The 27,656-nt window shown below is 37.6% G+C and overlaps 1 protein-coding gene across 1 annotated transcript in view; it reads left to right on the top strand.

Moving 5' to 3' along the window:
- The window catches only part of LOC107597256 (moesin-like), a 31,400-nt gene extending 3,990 nt beyond the window's left edge, over positions 1-27,410 (top strand). The window contains exons 2-14 of the mRNA XM_016288241.1: positions 12,554-12,637; positions 15,327-15,422; positions 16,290-16,412; positions 17,302-17,453; positions 18,922-19,005; positions 19,133-19,279; positions 20,005-20,101; positions 21,499-21,662; positions 22,556-22,686; positions 22,770-22,930; positions 23,161-23,253; positions 25,045-25,272; positions 26,265-27,410. Of these exons, the coding sequence (XP_016143727.1) occupies positions 12,554-12,637; positions 15,327-15,422; positions 16,290-16,412; positions 17,302-17,453; positions 18,922-19,005; positions 19,133-19,279; positions 20,005-20,101; positions 21,499-21,662; positions 22,556-22,686; positions 22,770-22,930; positions 23,161-23,253; positions 25,045-25,272; positions 26,265-26,429 (1,725 nt within the window). The 3' untranslated portion in view covers positions 26,430-27,410. The remainder of the gene's footprint in view (positions 1-12,553; positions 12,638-15,326; positions 15,423-16,289; positions 16,413-17,301; positions 17,454-18,921; positions 19,006-19,132; positions 19,280-20,004; positions 20,102-21,498; positions 21,663-22,555; positions 22,687-22,769; positions 22,931-23,160; positions 23,254-25,044; positions 25,273-26,264) is intronic.
- Positions 27,411-27,656: the final 246 nt, after the last annotated feature.

The raw sequence follows: 27,656 nt of genomic DNA, 5'->3' as shown, positions 1-27,656 counted from the left end.
ACAAGACAACAGTAGGATGGAAATTCACCTCACTTTTTCACAAATTTTTTGTTTATTTTTTTTTTTTTTTTTTTTTTTACTTAATCTTTGAAATGCCTTTCATTGTTTGAGTGTCAGAAGTTAGTATTGCATGAGTCATATATTACAAGTATTCAAAAGTACCACTAGCAAAAATGTACCATGTGCTGTGATCTTGGGGCTTGTAGCATATTGTTCTTTGAAAAGTACCATGTAAATGCCCAAATGACTAAAACAGGCTAATGAATTGAAACTGATTTTCTTTGCCTTTCTTTTGCATTCACAGAGAAATGTTTCAATAAACAAAATATTAGATAATACTTTATTAGCCTTCATCAAGTAGTCATTAAGAAACACACGCACACTAATTTTATATATATATATGATGTACATGAAAATGTGAATGAAAGATTTGACAAACTCTTAATCTGTGAAGCACTATATGCTTTAAATACTATAATTTTATTATTAATATAATGTGAGTTATTAGCCTGTTAAATGGCTGTATTAGACATTTGAGAATTGATATTGTGGTTAAGCTCTAATTTCAAGTTTTTATTAATTTTTTCTTAAAATAGCATCACATCCTTGCACAATAGCTTACATGTAGCTTGGTAGTTTCCTCTCATGTTCTGAGGAAAGAGAAGCTCAGGTCAAAAACAGTTTGAGTGTGAATGTAAATGTTAACCAGGTGTAATATCAGAGGCGTTTAGGCTGAGAAAACAGATGAAACATGACACTAAAATGAAAAGTGTCGGTGAGGTTGTGTGGCTGATTGCTGCACACTAGATAGTACCGTTTCTTTTCCGAGAATAGATGTTTTTTTTGTGATAATAGAAATCAGTCTAGTATAAGTAGATGGGGTTTCTCTTGTCACTGGCGACACTGGATGCATTTATAGAGGTTTGGATCTGCTTATGGAATCATATTGGCCTGTAAAATGAGTCGGAACCTTTTTTCGGCCGTTATTGTAGACTCCTGCAAGTCCAAGAGTTTCTTTCCGAAAATGACTCAAGGTTTCTGTGCTTACATCACTTCCTGTGTGAGCGTTTCCTGTTCGGGGCCAGCTAGACTTGACGCTGCTGCGCAGTACCTTATTTGGAGTTTCACAGAACTGCGGCGTCTGCACACATACGCTCTCACACACACACAGCTTTGTGTAGAGAGTATGGGCCCCTTTTCCTCTGCAGATTTCTGTTGCCCAAAATGCAGCTGTGTATGACAGCTAATGTACTAAAATGGCCTCTTTTATAACAAACACACTCCTCTCTCTCTTTTCCTTCATGCACATGCACTCACACATGTGCATTTATCTCCAGTCATCAGTTTCTCAGTGTACTGAGTGGGAGTTTTGTGACCTCTGTAGGTTCATGTCAGAGGGAGTGTGCAGGCGAGAAGTGAGGTACTGATAAAGGTCAACTTAACACTATAACCCTTGTGCAAAATTTTATTAACAGTTTTGCGAGTTTATATCTGTTTCAATCACAGAAGTCTGTATATACACACTGCTCTTAGTAAGTTTGGGGTTGGTACAATTTTCAGCATTTTTTTAAAGAAGCCACTTATGCGGAGTAAGGCTGCATTTAGGACTATTTAATCAAATATACAGTATAAACAGTAATATTTTGAAATATCATTACAACTTAAAATAACTTTCTATTCTAAATTTCTATTTCAGTACTTTTCGTAATTTAAAATATAATATAATTGTGATTGCAAAGCAAAACAATTTTTCAGCAGCTGTTACTCTTCAGTGTCAGAAATTATTGTAAGATGCTGATTTGGTGCTTGAGAAACAAGTTGAAAACAGTTGTTCTGCTAAATATTTTTGTGGAATCTGAGACATTTTTTCAGGATTCTTTGATTAATAGGAAGCTTAAAAAACAGCATTTATATGAAAACGTTTGTAACACTGTAAATGTTACTGTCAATTTTGATCAATTTAATGCATCCTTGCTGAATAAAAGTGTTAGCTTCCTTCAAGACACAAATTCTTACCGACCCCAAACCATTGAATGGTAGTGTATTCACAATTTCTTCTTTTTGTTTTGGATTTTCTAGAAAATACCTCTCTTTGAAACCCCATATTTAAAGTTCAGGTTTAATTCTGTCAACAAAAGTACACACCATAAGTCCTGTAACTGATTTAAAGGGGTCCTATTATGCTTTTTCACTTTTTCAACTTTAGTTAGTCTGTAATGTTGCTGTTTGAGCATAAAAACGATCTGCAAAGTTACAAAGCTCAAAGTCCACTTCAAAAGGAGATATTTTATTTAACAGAAATCACTTTTCAAAAACTACAACGAACGACTCGTTTGGACTACAACGCATATTTTCCAGGATTTGTGATATCACAAATATCGACGAATGGGACGAGACCTGGTTGAGCTGCACTAGAGAAGGCAACGAGTGTTATCACTATGTCGGAGACATGCTAGCTTTCCCAAGGCAGATGAACTTAGAGTGGTTACAATCATCTGGGTTTAAATCACACTCAAATTGATTTGATTTTGATGCAATATTTACACTGAAGCTCGCTATGGTAAGGGGCGTAACATCTCCCGACCAAGTGCTGCCAATCACAACACACACTGGCCCAGCTAACCAATCACAGCACACACTGGCCCAGCTAACCAATCACAGCACACACTGGCCCAGCTAACCAATCACAACACACACTGGCCCAGCTAACCAATCACAACACACACTGGCCCAGCTAACCAATCACAACACACACTGGCCCAGCTAACCAATCACAACACACACTGGCCCAGCTAACCAATCACAGCACACACTGGCCCAGCTGACCAATCACGACACACACTGGCCCAGCTGACCAATCACGACACACACTGGCCCAGCTGACCAATCACGACACACACTGGCCCAGCTGACCAATCACGACACACACTGGCCCAGCTGACCAATCACGACACACACTGGCCCAGCTGACCAATCACGACACACACTGGCCCAGCTGACCAATCACGACACACACTGGCCCAGCTGACCAATCACGACACACACTGGCCCAGCTGACCAATCACGACACACACTGGCCCAGCTGACCAATCACGACACATTTCGTATTTCAGAAGGCGGGCCTTCATTTGATTCAGGAACTATTCGAGCCATTCACTGGGGAGAGAGGTGTTGTAATGATGTAAAATATGTGAAAAATAATGTGTTTTTCGAACAACCTAGTATGAGAGCCTGATCTAGTACACCCCCAAAACAAAATCAAGACTTTGTAAAAGAGCATAATAGGACCCATTTAAAACCATCCAGATGATCCAAAGTGTTCTGAAATTACAGGCAATAATGTCTACATCATTACATTTAGTATTATTTGCTCAAATATTATTTCTGACCTGGTTAGTGGTTACCATGACCATGAAGTTAGAAAGGGGTTGGAGGTCGCTGGTATGTGCGAAGTGGACAGATGAACTGCAAACACACACACACACACACATATACATACATGGTCAGATTAATGATTTTTAATAAGGTAAAGCTCCAGGGGGGTTTGAGGAGAAAGCTCTAGAGTTTGTTGAACAGTTCACATTTCAATGGAGGAAAGCTGCAGCATTGAACGACATCTCACTTCAGCCTCATGTGAGTCGAACTGTGTGTGTGGGTCTGTGTAAAGCAATACAAATAGATTATAAGCTAAAATAGTTGGATAAATTTGCAAGTGGTTTTGGACAGTCACATGAAAAGCTTTATAGCTTTGAACAAGATATTTTGTACAAGACTATTATGTAACTGCATAATGCTGGTGTCAGTTTTATTTTTAAAGAACTTCCACTCTAGAGTAAATGAGCTATATTCATTTAGTGGCAGAAGCCTTTGGTGTAGCTATAAGGACCTCGATTATTTATTTAAATATGTTTTGTGAGATAGCTCATTGTTAAAACAGAGCCACATTTCAACTTAAAATTCATATTCATGCGTTTTTATCCTGTTTCAACATTGGAAGCTACTGATACTATGTTCATGTAAATGCATAGTAGTTTGTCTGTAAAGGGGATTTCAAGAGAGATTTGATCTTGCAGTAACAAGATGCTGTTGAAGTAATTCATGTAAATATTTCCCTGTAATATGGAAGTTCTGAACAGTTCCTGTTTAAGATTGTTTGTTCATTTCTACCAGCTGTATATGTTGTTTTATGCAGTTTTATGTTTTGTGGTGAAGGTCTTGTAACTGTTTGCTGTTTTAAAGTTTAACATAATTGTTTCCAAACTACTAGAAATTACAATAATTTGACTTTGATTAAGCTATAATGGTGCCGTGACATGGCATGTTTTTGCTAGTTTTCCTCTGTTGCATACTACAATGGAACACACACACACACACACACAAGACGGCTAATTATTAGCAGCATGTTATTGATATTTTCATTGATCACTTTTCCATTTTAGACACACAAATGTGTGGGCAATTGTGCATTAAAAACAAAAGTTCAGATGAGGTTTGGCAACATATACACTCCGATTTGGCTGTCTCTATGATTTTTGGAGGAAGTATTGTCATTGCCCTGAATCAGACGACCAAAAGAGGGGGAGGGAGTGAGAAGAAAAGAGGCTGACTTTCACCACCACAGTTAGTTTGTGGTGTCAGTTAGCGAGGTAACGATAGAATAAACACACAAATGTACAGAGGTTGTTAGGATTTTATCTCCCCTCGTCTGCCTGATAGAAACAGCAGCCATTTTGTCCCTGTATGAATGCATTTTCCAGTCCTACAGCCTCTGTGTGTGTGTGTGTGTGTGTGTGTGTGTGAGAGAGAGAATGGGATAAAAACACTGAATTTTGTAGTGAATGTGTTCTTTACACTATACTGGATTTTAGAACGAGAACTTGTCATGTTAGTCCAAATATTTACTCTAATTAGCCTTTTCATTGTAATAGTTAGTTTCATGGCTTGTTCTAGTTGCATGTGTGTGTGTGTGTTTTTTTTTTTTTTAGTGTGTGTGTGTGTATAAGTGATTTTGGTGTATGCTATACACATACGAAGGATTGATTGCCAAATCTGGGCTCTGTCATAACTCACGATTAGCGTTTTTGCTGCTTGCCAAAGTAACTTCACACATTAACTGATCCAAACCCTAGTGAGCAGCCCTGCTGTCTACTGCGTGCAGCTACCTTCTAAAGCAGCATCCTAATTGAATTGAAGCCTGACATTTTGAAAGACTTCACATTAGTAATAGCAACAACTGCTCAATAAGGTACAACAGTTCCCACCCATGTTTTTAGCCGTCTTCATTCTGGAAGTATGTTTTCCATAGAGATTAAAAAAAAAAAAAAGTATTTGTGAAAGCTATAAGCCAGGAACCAAACCAGCCAGCTGTATATATATATATATTACAGTACACTACACTACATTACATTACACTACACTACAGTATGCTACATTACAGTACACTATACTACAGTACACTATATTACAGTACATTACACTACAGTACACTATATTACAGTATGAGATGAATCACAACATTATAAACTTTGATTTGAAGCAAAGAAGTATTTGAAATTCAGATTAAAAGATACAAGACAGAGAAGAAAACTACAATAACATTGAATTACGTAGCCAAAATTGAAATGATGGATAAATAAATATAAATCTATTGATTTAAAGATGTTGATTATGTAATGAAGTAATATATTCTATGTGTATTGCAAATTATGCATACAAATCATGGTGTGACTGTGTTTTACTTCATTAGTTAATGTAGTTTTCACCAGAAATTCTGCTGTTAAACATGATTATTAATTTTTTTAAATAATGCAGGTTGATGGCTACAACAAAAGCATGTGCCATTGATTAACAATATTGTACTCACAGGAGGTCTGGTTTTAAAGGGTTAAAAGTTATCACTCAGAATCAGTTCCCCTATGGAATCTACATTTCTGTCATATCATCAACCATTGTGGGTTATCTTTTGTCACAGAGCTACATATGTCACAGGCTAATATGTTCATTTTATTGAAATTGCTTTTCTTAAAAGTGCAAATACTATGTTTAACCTATTCTTTGCCGGTTCTGTGTGTAATTGTGCGAGTATGGTTGTTCTCTGTGTGTGTGAGGGCGTCTGAGTAAAGGCAGGGTGATGGTTCTAAGAATAGCATCAGAGAACCTCTGGCGGGTCCACTCTGAAGACCACACCCATCACGCACACCCTGACCAGGCTGAACTACGCGTTCTTAGTTCATGAAGACATGAGCTATTTTTACCCTGTGAATCCACCTCTGGATTGAGAGGGTCCATTACCCGACCAATATGCTGTTCCATATGTACTGCCACCCTCAAACACACACACACAAATCTGTCATTACTGAAAGAGTGAGATCGAGAGAGAGGTTATTTTGGAGCTTGTGTAAATGAAATGAACTCTCCCATGCAGACCCAGAGAGGAGTGGAAGTGGAAAGAACCAGAAAAGTCATACAGTCGAGGGGAAAGTTCTGCTTGTTCTCTTTCTGTTCCAACTGGCTGATGTAAGCCTGTGAAACAGCAGAGCTAGGATTCTCACTCAGTCTCTCTCTCACACACACACACACACACACACACAGACAGAAAAGCTAAATTCAAATGAATCACCTCATACTAAAGTCATTCCTAGAGTGCTTGATAGTTACCAACAGACACACATTCCAATAATTCAACCTTGTACACACACATAACACACCTGGGTTTCAAATACAGTTTCACAATCCAGCCATTTAACCAATGTTTCATGATCTGAATATCACTTTCTGTGCTGAATATCTAATAGTCCGTTATAACATTCAGAAGCACAAGACATCTGACATGTAATACAGATGACAGTTTAGTGTGTGGATATGAGATATATTTGTAGAAAAATGGCTTCAAGGAGGTGTGTGTGTGAATAAGTAAATAGCTAGTGTGTAGATATGGGGGGGGGGGGGGGTTGATATACACGAATTATGGACTTTGTGGATATCAGTTAGGAAGGGAATGTCAAAATCAAAGAAGGCGGCTTGACTATCCATAGAAGCTGAAAATGAATCCCAGTGACGCTTCTGTTTTATCAGTGAGAAGACTGAGATATAATATGTAAGTAGGTAAACATTTAAAGGGGTCTAGAACTGCTTTTGTTTTTTTATTTTGTACTGTTCTGTGACATCCACTTGTGATGGTATCAAGATTTTTACATCGAAAAACATCATAATTTAGAAGTAATAGGCTATTTTCTGTCCTGTTTTGACCCCCTCAACGCTCTGTTTGAATAGACATGGAGGATTGTAGACTCAGAAGTAAACGCCCACTGATATGATTGGCTAACAGTTGTGTATGTTTGACAGCGTACATCCTTCAGGGATGGACAGACAAATCTATAATGTTTACCTTATAAAAACAGTCACTTACACTTGTGTGTTGCGACATTACAGTCAAATCCAATATAGTCGGCACAGCATCGTCTTTTAGTTTCAATCTTTCTGAAAATCCTGCGTTGAATTGTGCCTTGTTTATAAATGAATCTGCGGGGGAAATCAAGTGAACAATAGACAAACTTACTGACGCGGTCTGGAATTTCATTAAAAATAATGTTCATTAGATAAAGTTTATCTTTTGGTTTTGTGTAGACCAGCTTTTGACTCTCACATTGCTTACCTACTACGTACGTGAATTGGTGCGGGGCTAAACAGACAGTGATGTAGACTCGGAGGGCGGGGCTAAACACAGTGACGTAGACTCGGCGGGCGGGGCTAAACAGACAGGGGCTAAACATGTAAACTCGGTGGGCGGGGCTAAACACAGTGACGTAGACTCGGCGGGCGGGGCTAAACAGACAGTGATACAGTGATGGTGGGCGGGGCTAAACACAGTGACGTAGACTCGGCGGGCGGGGCTAAACAGACAGTGATGTAAACTCGGTGGGCGGGGCTAAACACAGTGACGTAGACTCGGCGGGCGGGGCTAAACAGACAGTGATGTAGACTCGGTGGGCGGGGCTAAACAGAGTGATGTAGACTCGGTGGGCGGGGCTAAACAGAGTGATGTAGACTCGGTGGGCATGGCTAAACAGAGTGATGTAGATTCGGTGGGTGGGGCTAAACAGACAGTGATGTAGAATCGGTGGGAGGTGCTAAACAGACAGTGATGTAGAATCGGTGGGAGGTGCTAAACAGACAGTGATGTAGAATCGGTGGGAGGTGCTAAACAGACAGTGATGTAGAATCGGTGGGAGGTGCTAAACAGACAGTGATGTAGAATCGGTGGGAGGTGCTAAACAGACAGTGATGTAGAATCGGTGGGAGGTGCTAAACAGACAGTGATGTAGAATCGGTGGGAGGTGCTAAACAGACAGTGATGTAGAATCGGTGGGAGGTGCTAAACAGACAGTGATGTAGAATCGGTGGGAGGTGCTAAACAGACAGTGATGTAGAATCGGTGGGAGGTGCTAAACAGACAGTGATGTAGAATCGGTGGGAGGTGCTAAACAGACAGTGATGTAGAATCGGTGGGAGGTGCTAAACAGACAGTGATGTAGAATCGGTGGGAGGTGCTAAACAGACAGTGATGTAGAATCGGTGGGAGGTGCTAAACAGACAGTGATGTAGAATCGGTGGGAGGTGCTAAACAGACAGTGATGTAGAATCGGTGGGAGGTGCTAAACAGACAGTGATGTAGAATCGGTGGGAGGTGCTAAACAGACAGTGATGTAGAATCGGTGGGAGGTGCTAAACAGACAGTGATGTAGAATCGGTGGGAGGTGCTAAACAGACAGTGATGTAGAATCGGTGGGAGGTGCTAAACAGACAGTGATGTAGAATCGGTGGGAGGTGCTAAACAGACAGTGATGTAGAATCGGTGGGAGGTGCTAAACAGACAGTGATGTAGAATCGGTGGGAGGTGCTAAACAGACAGTGATGTAGAATCGGTGGGAGGTGCTAAACAGACAGTGATGTAGAATCGGTGGGAGGTGCTAAACAGACAGTGATGTAGAATCGGTGGGAGGTGCTAAACAGACAGTGATGTAGAATCGGTGGGAGGTGCTAAACAGACAGTGATGTAGAATCGGTGGGAGGTGCTAAACAGACAGTGATGTAGAATCGGTGGGAGGTGCTAAACAGACAGTGATGTAGAATCGGTGGGAGGTGCTAAACAGACAGTGATGTAGAATCGGTGGGAGGTGCTAAACAGACAGTGATGTAGAATCGGTGGGAGGTGCTAAACAGACAGTGATGTAGAATCGGTGGGAGGTGCTAAACAGACAGTGATGTAGAATCGGTGGGAGGTGCTAAACAGACAGTGATGTAGAATCGGTGGGAGGTGCTAAACAGACAGTGATGTAGAATCGGTGGGAGGTGCTAAACAGACAGTGATGTAGAATCGGTGGGAGGTGCTAAACAGACAGTGATGTAGAATCGGTGGGAGGTGCTAAACAGACAGTGATGTAGAATCGGTGGGAGGTGCTAAACAGACAGTGATGTAGAATCGGTGGGAGGTGCTAAACAGACAGTGATGTAGAATCGGTGGGAGGTGCTAAACAGACAGTGATGTAGAATCGGTGGGAGGTGCTAAACAGACAGTGATGTAGAATCGGTGGGAGGTGCTAAACAGACAGTGATGTAGAATCGGTGGGAGGTGCTAAACAGACAGTGATGTAGAATCGGTGGGAGGTGCTAAACAGACAGTGATGTAGAATCGGTGGGAGGTGCTAAATTAGGAAGGGAATGTCAAAATCAAAGAAGGCGGCTTGACTATCCATAGAAGCTGAAAATGAATCCCAGTGACGCTTCTGTTTTATCAGTGAGAAGACTGAGATATAATATGTAAGTAGGTAAACATTTAAAGGGGTCTAGAACTGCTTTTGTTTTTTTATTTTGTACTGTTCTGTGACATCCACTTGTGATGGTATCAAGATTTTTACATCGAAAAACATCATAATTTAGAAGTAATAGGCTATTTTCTGTCCTGTTTTGACCCCCTCAACGCTCTGTTTGAATAGACATGGAGGATTGTAGACTCAGAAGTAAACGCCCACTGATATGATTGGCTAACAGTTGTGTATGTTTGACAGCGTACATCCTTCAGGGATGGACAGACAAATCTATAATGTTTACCTTATAAAAACAGTCACTTACACTTGTGTGTTGCGACATTACAGTCAAATCCAATATAGTCGGCACAGCATCGTCTTTTAGTTTCAATCTTTCTGAAAATCCTGCGTTGAATTGTGCCTTGTTTATAAATGAATCTGCGGGGGAAATCAAGTGAACAATAGACAAACTTACTGACGCGGTCTGGAATTTCATTAAAAATAATGTTCATTAGATAAAGTTTATCTTTTGGTTTTGTGTAGACCAGCTTTTGACTCTCACATTGCTTACCTACTACGTACGTGAATTGGTGCGGGGCTAAACAGACAGTGATGTAGACTCGGAGGGCGGGGCTAAACAGACAGTGATGTAGACTCGGAGGGCGGGGCTAAACAGACAGTGATGTAGACTCGGTGGGCGGGGCTAAACAGGCAGTGATGTAGTGGTCTAGGCATTGATCTTCTTCTGCGGAGGTGGTGTTTAGCCACACTATTACATCATAGAGTGGTACCTTCCACAAGCTGTTTTCAGACTAACAAGTTTTCAGACTAACAAGAAAGTCTTGAGTTCTGAAACAGAATGTTTCTAGCACAATGACCTCTTATATGTCAAAAAATCTAGGGAATTTTGATTCATCAGTTCATGACCCCTTTAAAATATTAACTGTTTTACAACACAAACTTAAGTGGTTACAGGAATTTACAGTGATGCAAACTTGTCTTTTTCTGACAAATTTCTTCGCTTCAAATTTAAAATATATAGACTGTCATTTATGTGATGTAAATCATAACTTAATGTGACAAAACACTAACAGCTTTTTGGGGTTATTAGGCATACTATTAAGGCTGAATGTATGCATATTTTAAAATATTTATTCTTTCTGTTTCTTTATTCCCTTAAAATCTGGCCCCTTACTATGGCCCATGACTCTTGAATATTAACTATCAAATCTCATTTGTGCTTCTTTTTGTCACGATTGTTTAGAGGACTTTCAAGAAACAATGTCATTTGGGTTCATTGATGTGCAAATGGTATGTTGAGCTCTTAAGAGTCTCAGCACATGGACACTGGTTTGCCTCACCGGCAGCTGCTTGATAAAGCAGGGCATTATGGGTACATCTGAGCTGGAGGTGTGTGTGTGCCTAAATTGAGCTATTTATCTCTCGTGTACACAGTCAAAGCTGGTTAACAAAAAAAACGTTATATGGACCACCACGTCAATAAGACGTTCATATTTCATAGACATTTTTACAGAACACTTGTTAGTTTTCTAATTATTGAAATAAAATTGATAAAAATGGGCTGATTTTATTTGCATAGTTGTGAATTAGTCAGAAGCGGCAAAGTGAGAATGAATCCTCGGAATGATGTGTTATTAACAGGAGGTGTGCTGTGATTGGCTGTAATTGTATAGTGAGAGGAAGTGAGGCACTTTGCCTTACATACACATAATGCCTCTTTTATAGTGCTCTTTGATAAGGGTTCAGGCTCTTTCTAGATAGTATAAGCTATTAAAGATGTTTAAGCTGTCCATGACAAATCGAGTTCATTATTTTTATTGATCATGCTTTCATGTTAATTAGGGACTGAATGATTCTGATTTTATGGTAAATCAACTTGCTTTTTGTTTGAATGTATTGAGTGCTTTTTTTGTATTATACATGCATCGCTGCTGAATAAAAATTTGTGGTTAGTATCAGATTTCTTAATGTTTTTGAAGGAAGTCTCTTATCTCACCAAGGCCTCGTTTATTTGACAAAAACCAAAACATACAGCATACAGTAATTTAGTCAAATATTACAATATAATAAAACTACAATATAAATATTTTACAATATAACATTTTTAAATGCAGTTTATTCAGAAATCATTCTAATATTCTGATTTGGTGCTCATTTCTTATAATCACAGTTGAAAACGGTTGTGCTGTCTAATATATTTTTCTTTAATGGAAACGAAGTTAAAAAGAACAGTATTGAAAACAGAAATCTTTTATAACGTTATAAATGTCTTTACTGCTCCATTGGAAATCTAACAAGCCTCCAACTATCTCTCAGTGGCTTGTGGATGCCATGTTTTTCTAAAATTGGAAAAAATGAGATGTTCTGGGAAAAAGTCTCTTAACTTCTTAACTCCTGTTTGATATGATTGTTTAAATAATTTATGTATAAATATTGTATTTCATTACTTATTTTTTCTTTATTTAGTATTTCTTTATTTTTAGTATTTTATTTATTTCCTTTTCATTAGTGGTTGTGTAATATCTTTGGTAAAAACCAAAAAACGAAAACATTGCGTAATAATTAGTTTTTTTGTTGCAATATTTGTTCTAATAAAGTATCGATATAAATGTCTTTACCGTCATTTTTGATCAATTTTAATGAATCCTTGCTGGCTAAATGCATTACATTTCTTTAAAAAAAAAAAAAATTCATTCACATTTGATTTTTTCCCCCCCTCTTTCCAGATCAGTGTTCGTGTGACTACGATGGATGCTGAGCTGGAGTTTGCCATCCAACCCAGCACCACAGGGAAACAGTTATTTGACCAGGTGTGTGTGTACATTTTTTGTGGATTAATTTTATTTTATTTTTTTTAAAGAATTTAATAGCTTTTCTTTTGGTAGCATCGCCCACATTAAGATCTTATTAATTCAACATCCTGCTCCTCATAAGCATGCATTAAATGTCTTCTGAGTGGCTGTGAATACATCACATTCAGTGTGAGCAGATATATTGACTTGCAGTGGAAACTTAAGACCGTGACAGAGAAGCTGTGTCTGTGTTTAGATTAAGAACTGGAAATCCTTCTTGTGAGGGAATTCTCCCTTCCTCCACCCTTCCTCTTTCTGACTCTGCTTCTTCCTCAGGCTGTAATTCTGTACAGTCCCCTCTACCTCACTCTTAGTCACTCTGTACATCACGTCTATGAATTCACTCTTTCGTAAACTTGATAATAGGCAGCTTTGTTCCTGTGCAACCTTTAATTTCTCTCTCTCTCTCACACACACACACACTCTCACTCTGTCTCTCTCACACACAGAGCATTCATTCTTCGGGCAGTTGTGTAGGTTGTGGAGTTCCATTATTTTTTCCAGCAGGATTTAGTCTTCAGTTTGAGTCGAGGGTTTGAGATTAGAAGGTCTCCTGTTGTCATGATACCAAAGCTTTAGAAGACTATACCAGTACTACTGAAATTTCACCATACTTGTTACCATCTTTTATACAACAGCAAAAAAAATTATATGCTACTGAGTATTACACTTTAAATGTATATATAAAAAAAGTTAAATATAAATGTAAAATGTTAATCTTATCAGATGAAATTACAATGATGGTATTTAAGTCTCAATAATATTTTTAGTGTATCAGTTTCGATATTTTAATGTTCGTTCAAGTAGTTCATCAAGACGAATGAACAGTCAGAAATAAATATTCGATATTTGATATCTGATCATTTGTCCTATCTGTTTTACATTCTCTTAAGACCAATGGTATGCCACCACCCAAAGTTTTTTTAACGGAGTTAATTCTTTTATTCTGCAATTTATTGAATTACATTTGATCAAAAGTGAAAGACATTTACAATATTACAAAAGCTTTCTATTTCAAATAAATGCTGTTCTTTTGAGCTTTCTATTCATTAAAAAAAAATCCTGAAAAAATCTAATTTTTAACAAAAACATTAAGCAACATAGCTATTTTCAAAATTGATAATTATAAAAATATTTCTTGAGCGCCAAATCAGAATATTAGAATGATTTCTGAAGCATCAAGTGACACTGAAGACTGCTGAAAATTCAGCTTTGCCATCACATGAATAAATTACATTTAAAATATTTATTTTACGTTGTTATTAATATTTCACAATATTACTGTTTTTTTACTGTGTGTTGATTAAATAAATGCAGCCTTGGTGAACATAGAACTTAAAAAACTAAACAAAAAAAACATTTAAAATCTTACTGACCCCAAATTTTGAACAGAAGTGTTTCTAAATGTATATAACCAATATGGACATTTTACCCAAAAAGTGAATTTGAGTTTGAAAGCAGACACCTATCAGTTCATTACTGTATTACTGGTACTTTTGAAAATCTCTAATCTCTATTGTACTTTAGATTAATATTTCACAATATTACTGTTTTTTACTGTGTGTTGATTAAATAAATGCAGCCTTGGTGAACATAGAACTTAAAAAAACTAAACAAAAAAAACATTTAAAATCTTACTGACCCCAAATTTTGAACAGAAGTGTTTCTAAATGTATATAACCAATATGGACATTTTACCCAAAAAGTGAATTTGAGTTTGAAAGCAGACACCTATCAGTTCATTACTGTATTACTGGTACTTTTGAAAATCTCTAATCTCTATTGTACTTTAGTGTGTGATTGTTTTGAATATAAATAAATGTGTGTCCAGGTTGTGTGCATCCAACTTCCTGTTAATTGTCCTAAAAAAACCTATCCTAATCATCCAGCAGTTGCAGACAGCATGATGTTATATTCTAAAGAGACTGATAGAAGCGTCACCTCTTTCTGTTTGCAAATCATATATAAACCCAGCTGCCTCCTCCCCATTATTTTCTCTTTCTCCACATTAGCTCATCGCTGTCTTTCATTCTCTTTCTTTCTCTCTCTTTTTAACTTGCATAATTTTCAGACACAGTATGGTCTGACTGGTGCAGTTGTGAGCCAGAATTTGACAATACCTCACATTTTCCATTGCTGTCTGTCTCACACACCCTCTTGACCTAGAATAGCGAGTGTCTTCTTGTGTGTATGCGGTCACATTCATAGCATCTCTTGAGCGTTCCACCCCTGCTTTAAAGCTAAATACATAAGGCAGTGATTAAATAGCTGAACATTTAACCTCTTGGAGGCGCTGCTGGTTTTTACTTAAGTTTAATTCAGACATCTCTGTCATTAGTGTGGAAGTGTGGAACAGGTCCAATGATTCTTTTAAAGGAAATTTAGCCCAATAAAAAGTGCATTAAAATAAGTTGTAGTTATTTATTTTAAAATAATTATTAAATTAGCACAACTACATTGTGAATGTTAAATATATGGTCCAGTCGCAGCTGTAATGCCACTTTTTCCATGTCCATGAAGAGGAATTTGAGCTTCAGTCTCCTTTTCAGATCCCTCTATTACAAAAAGCAAATGTGTGTGTTATAGGTGTGTGAAAATGCTATTTTATTTAATATGCCTGTTTATTTAATATGTGTCTGTTTTATAGGTGGTGAAAACCATTGGGTTAAGGGAGGTATGGTTTTTTGGACTGCAGTACCAGGATACCAAAGGCTTTACCACCTGGCTTAAACTCAACAAGAAGGTATGTGTATGTGAATGCATATAGCATTTTAGTATCTCATTAGCACCAGACTTCATTTTTATACAGCTATTTATTTTTTGTCATGAATATATTTTTGTCAGTATTTCATGTCATCAAGTTCATTTTACTATTGGCGCTTTTCCACTGCATGGTACGGCTCGGTACGGTTCACTTTTTGGGGGTTTTCCACTGGGTACAGTACCTGGTACCTTTTTTAGTACCACCTCGGTTGGGGTTCCAAGTGAACCGTACCATTACCAAAACGTGACATGTAAACTCTGCTGATCACGGATTGGCCGGAGAGAATAGTCACTACTTGCCTCACTGAACTTGCGACACAAACACAACAGAACCGCTAGATTTAAATCAGCACAGCCAGCGAAGGATCGAATGCAACTGTTTTGAACGAGCGCACCTATTTTTTAACAACCAAAAAGTTTTGTTGTCTGTTGTGGAAGAACAGACGTTCCTCTCATCGATAGCAGAGGAGCGGAATGAAAAAGGAAATTTTTTTTAGGAGTCGTGGTAGTAGAGGCGGTGCAACTATAACGACATGTGAATAATCCTGCCCACTCTAAAGCGGTACTGAACTGCAGTAGAAACGCAAACCGTGCCGAACCGAACCGTGCCGTGCCGTACTGAGCCGTGCCGAACCGAGACGTACCACGCAGTGGAAAAGCGCCATATGATTTCAATGGTGCATCATTTCAGTAAACAAAAACATTTGAATCGTGATTATGATGTGCAAAATTATGAAACCTGTCCAATTCTGACAGACTAAACTTTCGAAGATTTTTGATCATGGGGGCTGGCACGCAGGTGGAATTAATGACTGAAAGTGATTCTAGTTTATTCTTTGTTGCCTAGGTTACGGCTCAAGAAGTCCGCAAGGAGAGTCCTTTGCTGTTTAAATTCAGAGCAAAGTTTTACCCTGAAGATGTTTCAGAGGAGCTGATTCAAGAGGCGACTCAAAGACTCTTCTTCCTTCAGGTCTGTGTGTATTTACATTATCACTGTACGTCTAAGGTAAAATTAAATGCACGATGTGGCCTTCGATATGTTCATATAGAAGGCATTTCAATCGGAGTGGATTGAAATAAGCTCTGGGTCTTGAAAAGGGATAATGTGATTGTGATATTGCACAATCTGGTGGTCAGTGAAGGAGTTGTACCACCAGGTTCGCTTACAAGCCAACATTAAAGGAACACTCCACTATTTTTGAAAATAGGCTCATTTTCCAAATCCCCTAGAGTTAAACAGTTGAGTTTTACCGTTTTCTAATCCTTTCAGCCGATCTCTGGGTCTGGCGGTAGCACTTCTAGCTGTAGCTTAGCATAGATCATTGAATCTGATTAGACCATTAGCATCTTGCTCAAAAATGACCAAAGAGTTTTGATATTTTTCCTATTTAAAACTTGACTCTTCTGTAGTTACATCGTGTATTAAGACCGACGGAAAATGAAAAGTTGCGATTTTCTAGGCCGATATGGCTAGGAACTATACTCTCATTCCGGCGTAATAATCAAGGAACTTTGCTGCCGTAGTACTATGGGTGCAGCAGGCGCAATGATATTACGCAGCGCCTTAGTACACGATGTAACTACAGAAGAGTCAAGTTTTAAACAGGAAAAATATAGAAACTCTTTGGGTCATTTTTGAACGAGATGCTAACGGTCTAATCAGATTCAATGATCTATGCTAAGCTACAGCTATAAGTGCTACCGCCAGACCCGGAGATCGGCTGAATGGATTCGAAAACGGTAAAACTCAACTGTTTAACTCTAGGGGAGTTGGAAAATGAGCCTATTTTCAAAAATAGTGGAGTGTTCCTTTAAAGCATTTCTTACTTTGAAACTGTTCCATTGTTGGTTTACTTCAGGTGAAAGAGGGGATCCTGAATGATGATACCTACTGCCCCCCGGAGACTGCAGTGTTGCTGGCATCTTACGCAGTGCAGGCCAAATATGCTGACTACAACAAGGATGTTCACACTCCTGGATACCTATCCAGTGAGAAACTGCTCCCACAGAGGTGTGCATACACAGATATTGTAGTACCAGTGGGGGCTAGTGCTTCTCCAGAGTGAGGGAGTGCAGATGACTGACAGAAAGTGTGCTTTGATCTGTTTTCTTATGTGGTGTATGCAATGCTCTAAAATCAGCTTTTCTAAGCATTACTAAACTACTTAATGGAAGAAACTAATTAAGCTCAGAAATCTATTATAATGACAGTATGATTAACTATACAATATTTACAAATGGCAGTAGACAACATTATGATTGCTGAAGGCAATAATAATTGTGTACATTTAAATAGCAAAATTTAAATTATATTCTAAAAAAATAGACATTATATATAATAAAAAATCTATTAAAGACAAATTAAAATATTAAGGCTATAAATATTAAAGTCTTGACTCTTTAAACACTGTGTATTAGTTGTTTTTAAATTTCAAACCATGTCAGTCACATACATTTCATTCGTTGATATTGAAGTATATGGTTTAAATATCAGTGCTGTGTGGTATCTAATCTATTAAATTATGCCTAGAGTGGTATATAATAAATTATTTGGACTAGGGCTGCAATAATTAAAAAACAATAATGAAGATAATTGACAATGAATGTTTATTTTTATTAGTTCATATTTTATGTTCATGGGTCAAAGACGAAAAAGGGTTTAAGCATAAAAACAATAAGTGTAATACTGCTTTAAATTGTTGATGTTTTTCCCCAAAAAATTTAAAAAGTTTTCTGTTTAATTTAATTGCAATTTTGTTTTAGTTTTTCTGAGCAAAAAATAAATATCATAAATTTTTCACTGATTTACAGAAGACACCCACTAAAATGTCATTCAGTGTAACAATCTTGTCAGGCATATTTACAACAAAAATCAATTTCTGACATATTAAAAGACTAATTACTTTCACCCCAAATACTAATTAGTTGTAATTTAAAATTTTTAAAATTTGCCACTATCCTAGGTTTTGCCCATTTGTCAGTAAGAATTTTTACTAATTTAAAACACAATAAAATTGAATATACTCCCTTATTCTTTTATATATTTTAATATGTACAAGTCAGAATAAGCATGTTGTTCGAATTTTTACATAAATATTGTGTTACACTGAATGACAATGTAACATTTTTTCAACCAAATTTGAACATTTTATTCTCCAAAAACGTATTTGAAACCTTAAAAGTAGACACTTTACTTACATTTAATGTGCTTTTTATGGACATAAAATCACTTTTGTCAATTTCTTTTGATGCGGACATCTTAACGTCTTTGACCCTCATACATAATCTTAATTTTACACTGAGAAAATCCATATTTCTGTGAAAAAAATGCATTAAATAAATGGCAGAGGCCACCGTGTCTTGTGTAGGCTTAAAGCATAGTACATAATGTTTTGTTAAAAGGTATCAGCCAGAAAACATGTTAAGAATGTGTTTGATATTCTGAATGTGAGCATCTGTGTGTAATCTTTTCTCTGCAGAGTTTTGGAACAGCACAAGCTGAATAAGGAGCAATGGGAGGAAAGAATTCAGGTCTGGCACGAGGAGCACAAGGGCATGTTGAGGTACAGCCAATGGAATGTGCGCTTGCTTTTATTTATTTATTTTTTTAAATCGCTGACTGCAGTGAGCCTGTCAATCTCACACACACCAGACAGAATGATAATGTGTATCTGTGTGTGTGTGTTTCAGAGAGGACTCGATGATGGAGTATCTGAAGATAGCTCAGGATCTGGAGATGTACGGTGTGAATTACTTCAGTATCAAGAATAAGAAAGGATCAGAGCTGTGGCTGGGTGTGGATGCCCTGGGACTCAACATCTACGAGCAGACTGACAAGTACTTGCTACGTTTAACATTTAGAAACAGATTAATGGGTTTGAAAGGTGTAACAAATATATTTGATAATACATAATAACAAATACCATATAACAATTTGGGGCCAGCGAGATTTTTATTTATTTTTTTCTTCAAAAAATTATTACTTTTATTGTGTAAAAGTAAGAACTAAAGTGACAGTTAAGACTTATATTGCAACAAAAAAAATTATATTTCAAATAAATGCTGCAGTAATCCTTTCTATTGTAAGTCGCTTTGGATAAAAGTGCCTTCTAAATTATTAAATGTAAATGTATATGTAGTCTTCAAAGAATCCTAAAAAATGTATCATGGTTTTCAGCGGCACAACCAATTTCAACATTATTATAATAAGAAATATTTCTTGAGCAAATCAGCATATTAGAATGATTTCTGAAAGATCATGTGATGCTGAAGACTGGAGTAGTGGCTGCTGAAAATTCAACTTTGCCATCACAGGAATACAGGAACACAGTTTTTTATTTTAATTAATAATAATAATTACAAGTTGTTTCATTTTCATGCTTTTGAAAGTCACCCAAATCAGAGTTTTAAACTGTATTAGATATTTCCCAAAATGTAGTAAATCAAACTAAATCAAATAAATAAACCTATAAAAAGTTTCAGGCATCTTGTAGCCTAATCATGGAAAGTGACATTTATTTATGTGCCGAAAAACCCTGACTCATCTCTCCTCCTCTTTCCAGGATGACACCTAAAATTGGTTTCCCCTGGAGTGAGATCAGAAACATTTCTTTCAACGATAAGAAATTTGTCATCAAACCCATTGATAAAAAAGCCCCGGTATGTCAAACAAGATTTGTGTCTGACTTATCACAGTTTCTGTTCAGTTTCTTTGCAAACAGGGTGTAGACGAGAGGAACGCTGTTCTTGCAAAGCGGTGGAGCGGTGTAATGTTTCATGATGCGATTTGAGGATGGTGAAATCACAGTGTAGATTTTCTATTGAAGCTACACGTTTCTCTTTCTTACACTTTACCACAGACATAAAGAGTCTGGATGTGGATGTGTGTGTCTCTTTTTTTCCCCATTCTTCAGTATTTCCTGTAGCTCCTGATCCCTCCCTCCCCCTTCTTTCTTTGGCTCTGTTCCAACCTTAGGGAGCTGTGTATGTAGGCAGCATTTTAAAGGGGTCATATGTTGTTGCTAAAAAGAACATTATTTTGTGTATTTGGTGTAATGAAATGCGTTTATGTGGTTTAAGGTTCAAAAAACACATTATTTTCCACATACTGTACATTATTGTTTCTCCTCTATGCCCTGCCTTTCTGAAACGCGTCGATTTTTACAAAGCTCATCGGTCTGAAAAGCAAGGTGTGCTCTGATTGGCCAGCTATCCAGTGCGTTGTGATTGGCCGAATACCTCAAGCGTGTGACGGAAATGTTACGCCCCTACCATATTGTGATGCCGTGTTCTGGAGAGACAAAAACATTAAAACCCATTACAAACGAGGCATTTGTTGCATCCAGTGGGTACATAATTACTGATTATAATGACTTATACTGTATTATTATGCGCTGCGTTGCATCGTGCCGCGTAAACATAAAACCATATCTGCATTTGTGATCGGAGAAACGACAAACTACAAGCGCTTCTCTACACTGCTCAAAACTCGCGTTTGAATCATCAGTGGCAAATTCTTTAAATATAAAAAACGTACTTGCAGACTGTGAGTCAGAACAGCCGGCATTGTAGTCTACTCTCCCAGGATCAGGAAACAGTCCTCCATAAAATGTGCTGGACACATCTGAATATTTGGGTTGAACTGTTCTGGAACAATGTTGTAAATACAACCACTGATTTCTAGTTGTGTGCTCTTTTGGAAGACCAAGCATAGCATCTTCACTACATGGCGCCAGTGGCAGCAACAATAAAGTTACACCTTCTTTCTTTGCGTGCACATTTGGGCGGTGTTATGCAAATCTTCCCACACAGTGACGTAGACATGTGGGGGCGTGTTAGAACGAGCCGTTTTAGGAGGGTGTGGACCAGTCTTAACTTTTATAAAGAATATCTCTTTGGATTTGAGACTTTAGTCTTTGCAACTTCAGGGATCTTATCTATGCACAAACAGCTTGTAACACTCCAAAGAGAAAGGAAAACTTGAAATCGCATCATATGACCCCTTTAAGGCATCATAGGAAATATGTATATAATGTCCTCTATTTTTTTTCCAACAGGACTTTGTGTTTTATGCCCAGCGTTTACGCATTAATAAGAGGGTTCTGGCCCTGTGCATGGGGAACCATGAGCTTTATATGAGACGCCGTAAACCAGACACCATCGAGGTACAGCAGATGAAAGCACAAGCCAAGGAGGAGAAGAACCACAAGAAGATGGAAAGGTGAGAGGGGGAAAAACAACAACAGCGTAACACCACACAAAGGCTCTGATATTAGGTCAGGATTGTGATTATTGGTGTTAATTTGGATTCATTGCAGTGATTTAAATATGTTGATTCTGCTCACCAAAAGGATTCGTACAAATGCGATTCATTATGTGACGACTTCTGTATGTTACATCCTTACACCATTAGATGGCAACCAGTTAATGTGTCTGTCTACTTATAAGTGATTCATTTAGTGAAACAACAGCGTAACACCACACAAAGGCTCTGATATTAGGTCAGGATTGTGATCATTGGTGTTAATTTGGATTCATTGCAGTGATTTAAATATGTTGATTCTGCTCACCAAAAGGATTCGTACAAGAAATGCGATTCATTATGTGACGACTTCTGTATGTTACATCCTTACACCATTAGATGGCAACCAGTTAATGTGTCTGTCTACTTATAAGTGATTCATTTAGTGATTAAACGGATTCATTCACAAACTTTGTCACCATCGACCAAATTAAGTCTTATTGTTTTGTAGAACAAGAGTGACTTGTTCATTTAGTTCACAAACAATATGTTTTTTAAATGTTTTTTTAATTTAGTTTGTTGTTGAACGTTCAGTACTCCTTTAGGTCTTGTTCAGACTTAGGCTGAATTTGCTCAGTATGTCCAGCAGAAAAATAATGATTTGTTCTCTTAAAAGATTTTGATTGTTTGAAGCATTTATCAGGCACAGTAGGAGCAAGCCTACACCTTAAGACAATAATAAGTGTTTATATTTGAGTGTTGTGTTGATAGATGAATGGTTGTATGTTTAGATTAGTTCATTGTTCAGTGTTGGGCACTTCACAATGCCAGGAAGGACATGTTCTTCTAATACATCTGTCTGTGTGTTTCAGGGCCATGCTGGAGGATGAACGTAAGAAGAGAGAGCAGGCTGAGAAGGAGAAAGAGAAGATTGAAAAAGAAAAAGAGGAGCTGATGGAGAGACTCAAAGTGATAGAGGAACAGACGAGAAAAGCTCAGCAAGGTGACATGGAGTGAAGTTTGCTTTTTTTTTTTTCTCTTCTCTTCATTAATGATCATTAATCATTCATTATTTTGTGTGGGCAGAGCTGGAGGAACAGACCCGCAGGGCGATGGAGTTGGATCAGGAGCGTAAATGCGCTCAGGAGGAGGCGGAACGCCTGGAACGGGAGCGCCACCTGGCAGAGGAGGCCAAAGCGGCTCTGCTGCATCAGTCTGAGAGCCAGATGAAGAACCAGGAGCATCTGGTCAGTTAACATGACTACCAAGATACACATTGCCAGCCACCATGGCAGCACAATTCTAGTCACCATGACAGCTTCACAATAACACTTTAAGTAGGTTACAGTTGTAACTATGGTAACAAAACTACAATTATGAAGTTTCCATGCGAACCAAACATCCTCTAACCACAGAGCGCAAGACACCCATGAGATCTCCTTCCCTTGAGATTCTGAGTATATGTGTGTGTATACAGGCAACTGAACTGGCAGAGTTGACTTCTAAGATCTCCCTGCTTGAAGATGCCAAAAAGAAGAAAGAGGATGAAGCTTCAGAGTGGCAAATGAAGGTAAACATGGTTACTTGTTAGTAGGTGCACTGCAGAAGTTTATTGTAGAATGAGCTAGACACCCATGAGATCTTCTTCCCTTGAGATTCTGAGTATATGTGTGTGTATACAGGCAACTGAACTGGCAGAATTGACTTCTAAGATCTCCCTGCTTGAAGATGCCAAAAAGAAGAAAGAGGATGAAGCTTCAGAGTGGCAAATGAAGGTAAACATGGTTACTTGTTAGTAGGTGCACTGCAGAAGTTTATTGTAGAATGAGCTAGTTAGTAAAAGATCTGTCTATCTATTTCTGCACAATGGTGTGGATAGATGGAAACCACACAACCGGGAAAATGACTTGTGGTCAGTCACTCATGTTAAGACAAAAATGAATGTGGAAGAGATGTGATTTATTATTTTATGCTTTTATCACCATATGCCTTTTCAGGATATTGTTAAGATGGATATATAACTTAAAAATGAGTATTCTACAGCTTTGGCAATTTTCAGTTTTTTTATTAAGTTATTAAAGAAAAGCACATAAGCATCTCAAGGCACAATACAAGTATCAAACTGTTATAGAAACAAGAAAGGGAAAACTCTCTCTCTCTCTCTCTCTCTCACACTCACACTCACACTCTCTCTCACTCACACACACACACACACACACACACACACACACACAAATAAGCAAGCACAAAAAATGCCCACATACCTATGAACATATAGTCACAATAATATAAGCTTGCAAATAAACATCTAAACAAAAAAGAAGAAGAAAAAATCCAGAAACTGCCTCCTTAACGAGTTCCAGAAAGGGGCTCCAAGATTTTATAAAAAGATCAGGTTTCATTCAAAATCCAAATTTAATCTTTTCAAGTTTGAGGGTAAAAAGTAGGTCAAAAACCCATTGACAATAAGTTGGAGGAGATGGCAGCTTCCAATTAGACAATTTTGTCAGGAATATTTAATCATTTACATAAATAAATTAAAATAATTATGTACACCCATATAAACATATATTTTAATACACTTAAAAAATCTTTCAGATTATACGTTTTAAATGGTTAAAGAAAAAATATACAGTATGTAAAAATTTGGGGACATTAATTTTTTTAAGAAATTAATACATTTATTCAGCAAAGATGCAATAAATTGTTCAAAAGTGACCAGAAATACATTGTTACAATAAATTTGCATTTCAAATAAATGCTGTTTCTATTCAACCTGGAAAATGCATCACAGTTTCCCTAAAAATATTAAGTAGCACAACTGTTTTTAACATTGATAATACTAAAGTGTTTCTTGAACACCAAATCAGCATATTAGAATGATATCTGAAGTATCATGTGAACACTAAAAACTAGACAAATGGCTGCTAAACGTTCAGTTTTGCCATCACAGGAATACATTTATATTCATGCTGTATTTGCGTGGCATTTTATACACTTTAAAATATATGTGCAATATTCTAAAGCATATAAAAAGCTGTTGACCTTCTGTAAACAGGTTTTTGAATTTAATCTGTGATGTGGACAGTTTGAAAGAAATGATTCAATGGAAATGGAAATCATAATTAAACTTCATAAATCTGCCTGCATTTTCTGCTTTTTGAGGTTTGAATCCACAATGCTGTTAAAATGATGTCTGTCTTAATAGTATCATGCTTGTGGTACAAGCGCAGCCTTTATTGACCAAATAAAAAGCACATTAAATATCATCACAAAATTAATAACTTTTATATGGCCTAGATAGATCACGGTGTGAATTTTGTTTGGTGATTGTTAATGCAGTGCTGTGTGTCTCTTCCAGGCCACTCTGGTGCAGGAGGACCTGGAGAAGACTAAAGAGGAGCTGAAGAACAAAGTCGTGTCAGCCCATGTTCCAGAGCCCGTGCATGGCGAAAACGACAACGACGATGATGAGAGCAGCGCAGAGGCCTCCGAAGAACTCACCTCCGCAGCGGCCTATAAAGACAGGAGTGAGGAGGAGCGCATGACAGAGGCTGAGAAGAACGAACGAGTCCAGAAACATCTGCTGGTGAGAGAACTACTTCACAATAGGATTTTTAAAAGGATAATTCATCCAAAAATAACACTTCACTTTTAGTCATATTTTTAAAGGGATAGTTCACCAAAAAAAATTAAAATTCTGTCGTTAATTACTTACCCTCATGTCGTTCCAAACCCGTAAGACCTTTGTTCATCTTCGGAACACAAATTAAGATATTTTTGATCAAATCCGAGAGTTCTCTGCCCCTGGACAGAGGTAACTAATATGTTCAAGGCCCAGAAAGATAATAAGGACATCGATAAAATAGTCCATGTGACATCAGTGGTTTAACCGTAATCTTATGAAGCTACAAGAATACATTTTGTGCGCAAAGAAAACAAAAATAACGACTTTATTCAACAATTCTTCTCTTCCGGGTCAGACTTCGCTGCCATTCATGAGAGTACCACGACGCATGCACTGCGCTTTGTTTACAAGCAGAGGAATGCAAATGCATGAGTCTTGGTACTGTCGTGAAAACACAGCAGAGAATGACCCGGAAGAGAAGAAACAGTTGAATAAAGTCATTATTTTTGTTTTCATTGCACACAAAAAGTCTTCTCGTAGCTTCATAAAATTTAGGTTGAACCACTGATGTCACATGGACTATTTTGATGTCCTTACTAACTTTCTGGACTTTGAACGTGGTAGTTCCGTCTATGCAGTGTCGGAAAGCTCTTGGATTTCATCAAAAATATATACATTTGTTTTCCGAAGATGAATGAAGGTCTTACGGTTTTGGAACGACATGAGGGTGAGTAATTCATGTCAGAATTTTCATTTCCCTTTAACCATTATATTCCAAACTGATTTGACTTTTGTTTTGTGTGGAACAAAAAAGGAGGTATTTTTCAGAATATCCAAGCTGCACTTTGTCAATAGAGAAAGTAGACACCCATGATTAGCCTATAATAAAGGCTTTATCAGTGGAATTTTACTTTGAACGGGGGAAAAAATGTAAAACTCTTCTTTTTCCACAGACTCTTAGTTCTGAGCTTGCTAATGCTCGTGACGAGACCAAGAAGACCCAGAACGACATTATCCACGCAGAGAATGTACGAGCAGGACGAGATAAATACAAGACGCTTCGTCAGATCCGCTCTGGAAACACCAAACAGCGAATCGATGAGTTTGAGTGCATGTAAATGTACCGCAGTCAGCCAACAGGGGGAGCTACAGCCTGCCTTTTGCATCATTCCTGCAGAGGAACTACAGTACCCACAATGCACCACTCCAACAGAAAATAAAGCCAAATATAGAATAATGCTGCACAGTTCAAAAATCCCTTTAATTCAGGAGTGTCGTTTGGGTTACTGCATTATGATAAGGGAGATTTATTTTTTTTGCGTTGTGTTTTGACCTAGATGTAGCTTTTTTTTATTGGAAAACATTAACGGTTTGCTGATTAACTGAACTAAAGGGTTTTAATTTCAGTAAAACTGGGATTCAGTAGAAATTGAAGTATAAAAAAACATTCCAGTGTTGGGATAGATTTCGAAAGCACTCCAGAGAGACATGTCAGTGTGCCAATTCCAATCAGTATAGTCGATATATCAAATTGCACAGTGCCATTGTGATGGTGTAATAGCCTCGCTATTGCTATAACATTGTATCTATGTGCCTTTCTAATAAAAACAACTACAGTATAGATTAAAACTCATGGCTATCTGCTCCCATCAACCACTCTGCCAATACAGGCAACCCACAAGAGCAAAGGTGTGTGTGTGTGTGTGTGTGTGTGTGTGTGTGAGAGAGATCCTGCTTGATAATTCTTTTAGTTATAGTTTCTCACTGCTGCAGGTTTGTGGCTGCTCCCTGTTTGTGCCTTTTCACTGAAGAGAAAATATCAAACTGTATTTTTAGTTTAGTTTTTAAACCTATTCTTATTTTAAGCGCTTTTTTTTTAATTTTTTTTATTTTTTAAAAGAGACTCTGTTTTTTGAGGCATTTGAATTTTTTCGCAGTATTATTTGAAAGAATCCTTTAATAGAATGACACTTAAAAAGCATCTTCTGGGATTGAATTTCTCCCTTTATTTCTGAACAGTATTTACCCAGAGTGTACACAGATTTGAATAGCCCCGCACTTGTAGGCAGTGCCTCAGTTGTTTTGTGATCTATATTAATTTTATTTTTATTCATGTGGCAATATGCTGCACTGAAGCAATATGTCCCCAGCTGCTTTGGAAGAATTCTTCATTTGGATCTTACTCTTGGATACTTTCTAAACTGTTTTGATATACAAGAACATGGATCGACTGATTAAAAATATGAAGCTTGTTCTGATCTCATACAGCGTTCTTGTTACCTGGGCGATTTCCTGCCTTGAGGGTGCAAGTTTTTTTTTTTTTTTTTTTTTTTTAAATTGTCAAC

This window comes from Sinocyclocheilus grahami, unplaced genomic scaffold, assembly GCF_001515645.1.
Source record: "Sinocyclocheilus grahami isolate Dianchi unplaced genomic scaffold, SAMN03320097.WGS_v1.1 scaffold230.1, whole genome shotgun sequence".
Classification (NCBI taxonomy): Eukaryota; Metazoa; Chordata; class Actinopteri; order Cypriniformes; family Cyprinidae; genus Sinocyclocheilus; species Sinocyclocheilus grahami.
The sequence above is the reverse complement of the archived record's forward strand: the minus strand, read 5'-3'. Positions and strand labels throughout refer to the sequence as shown.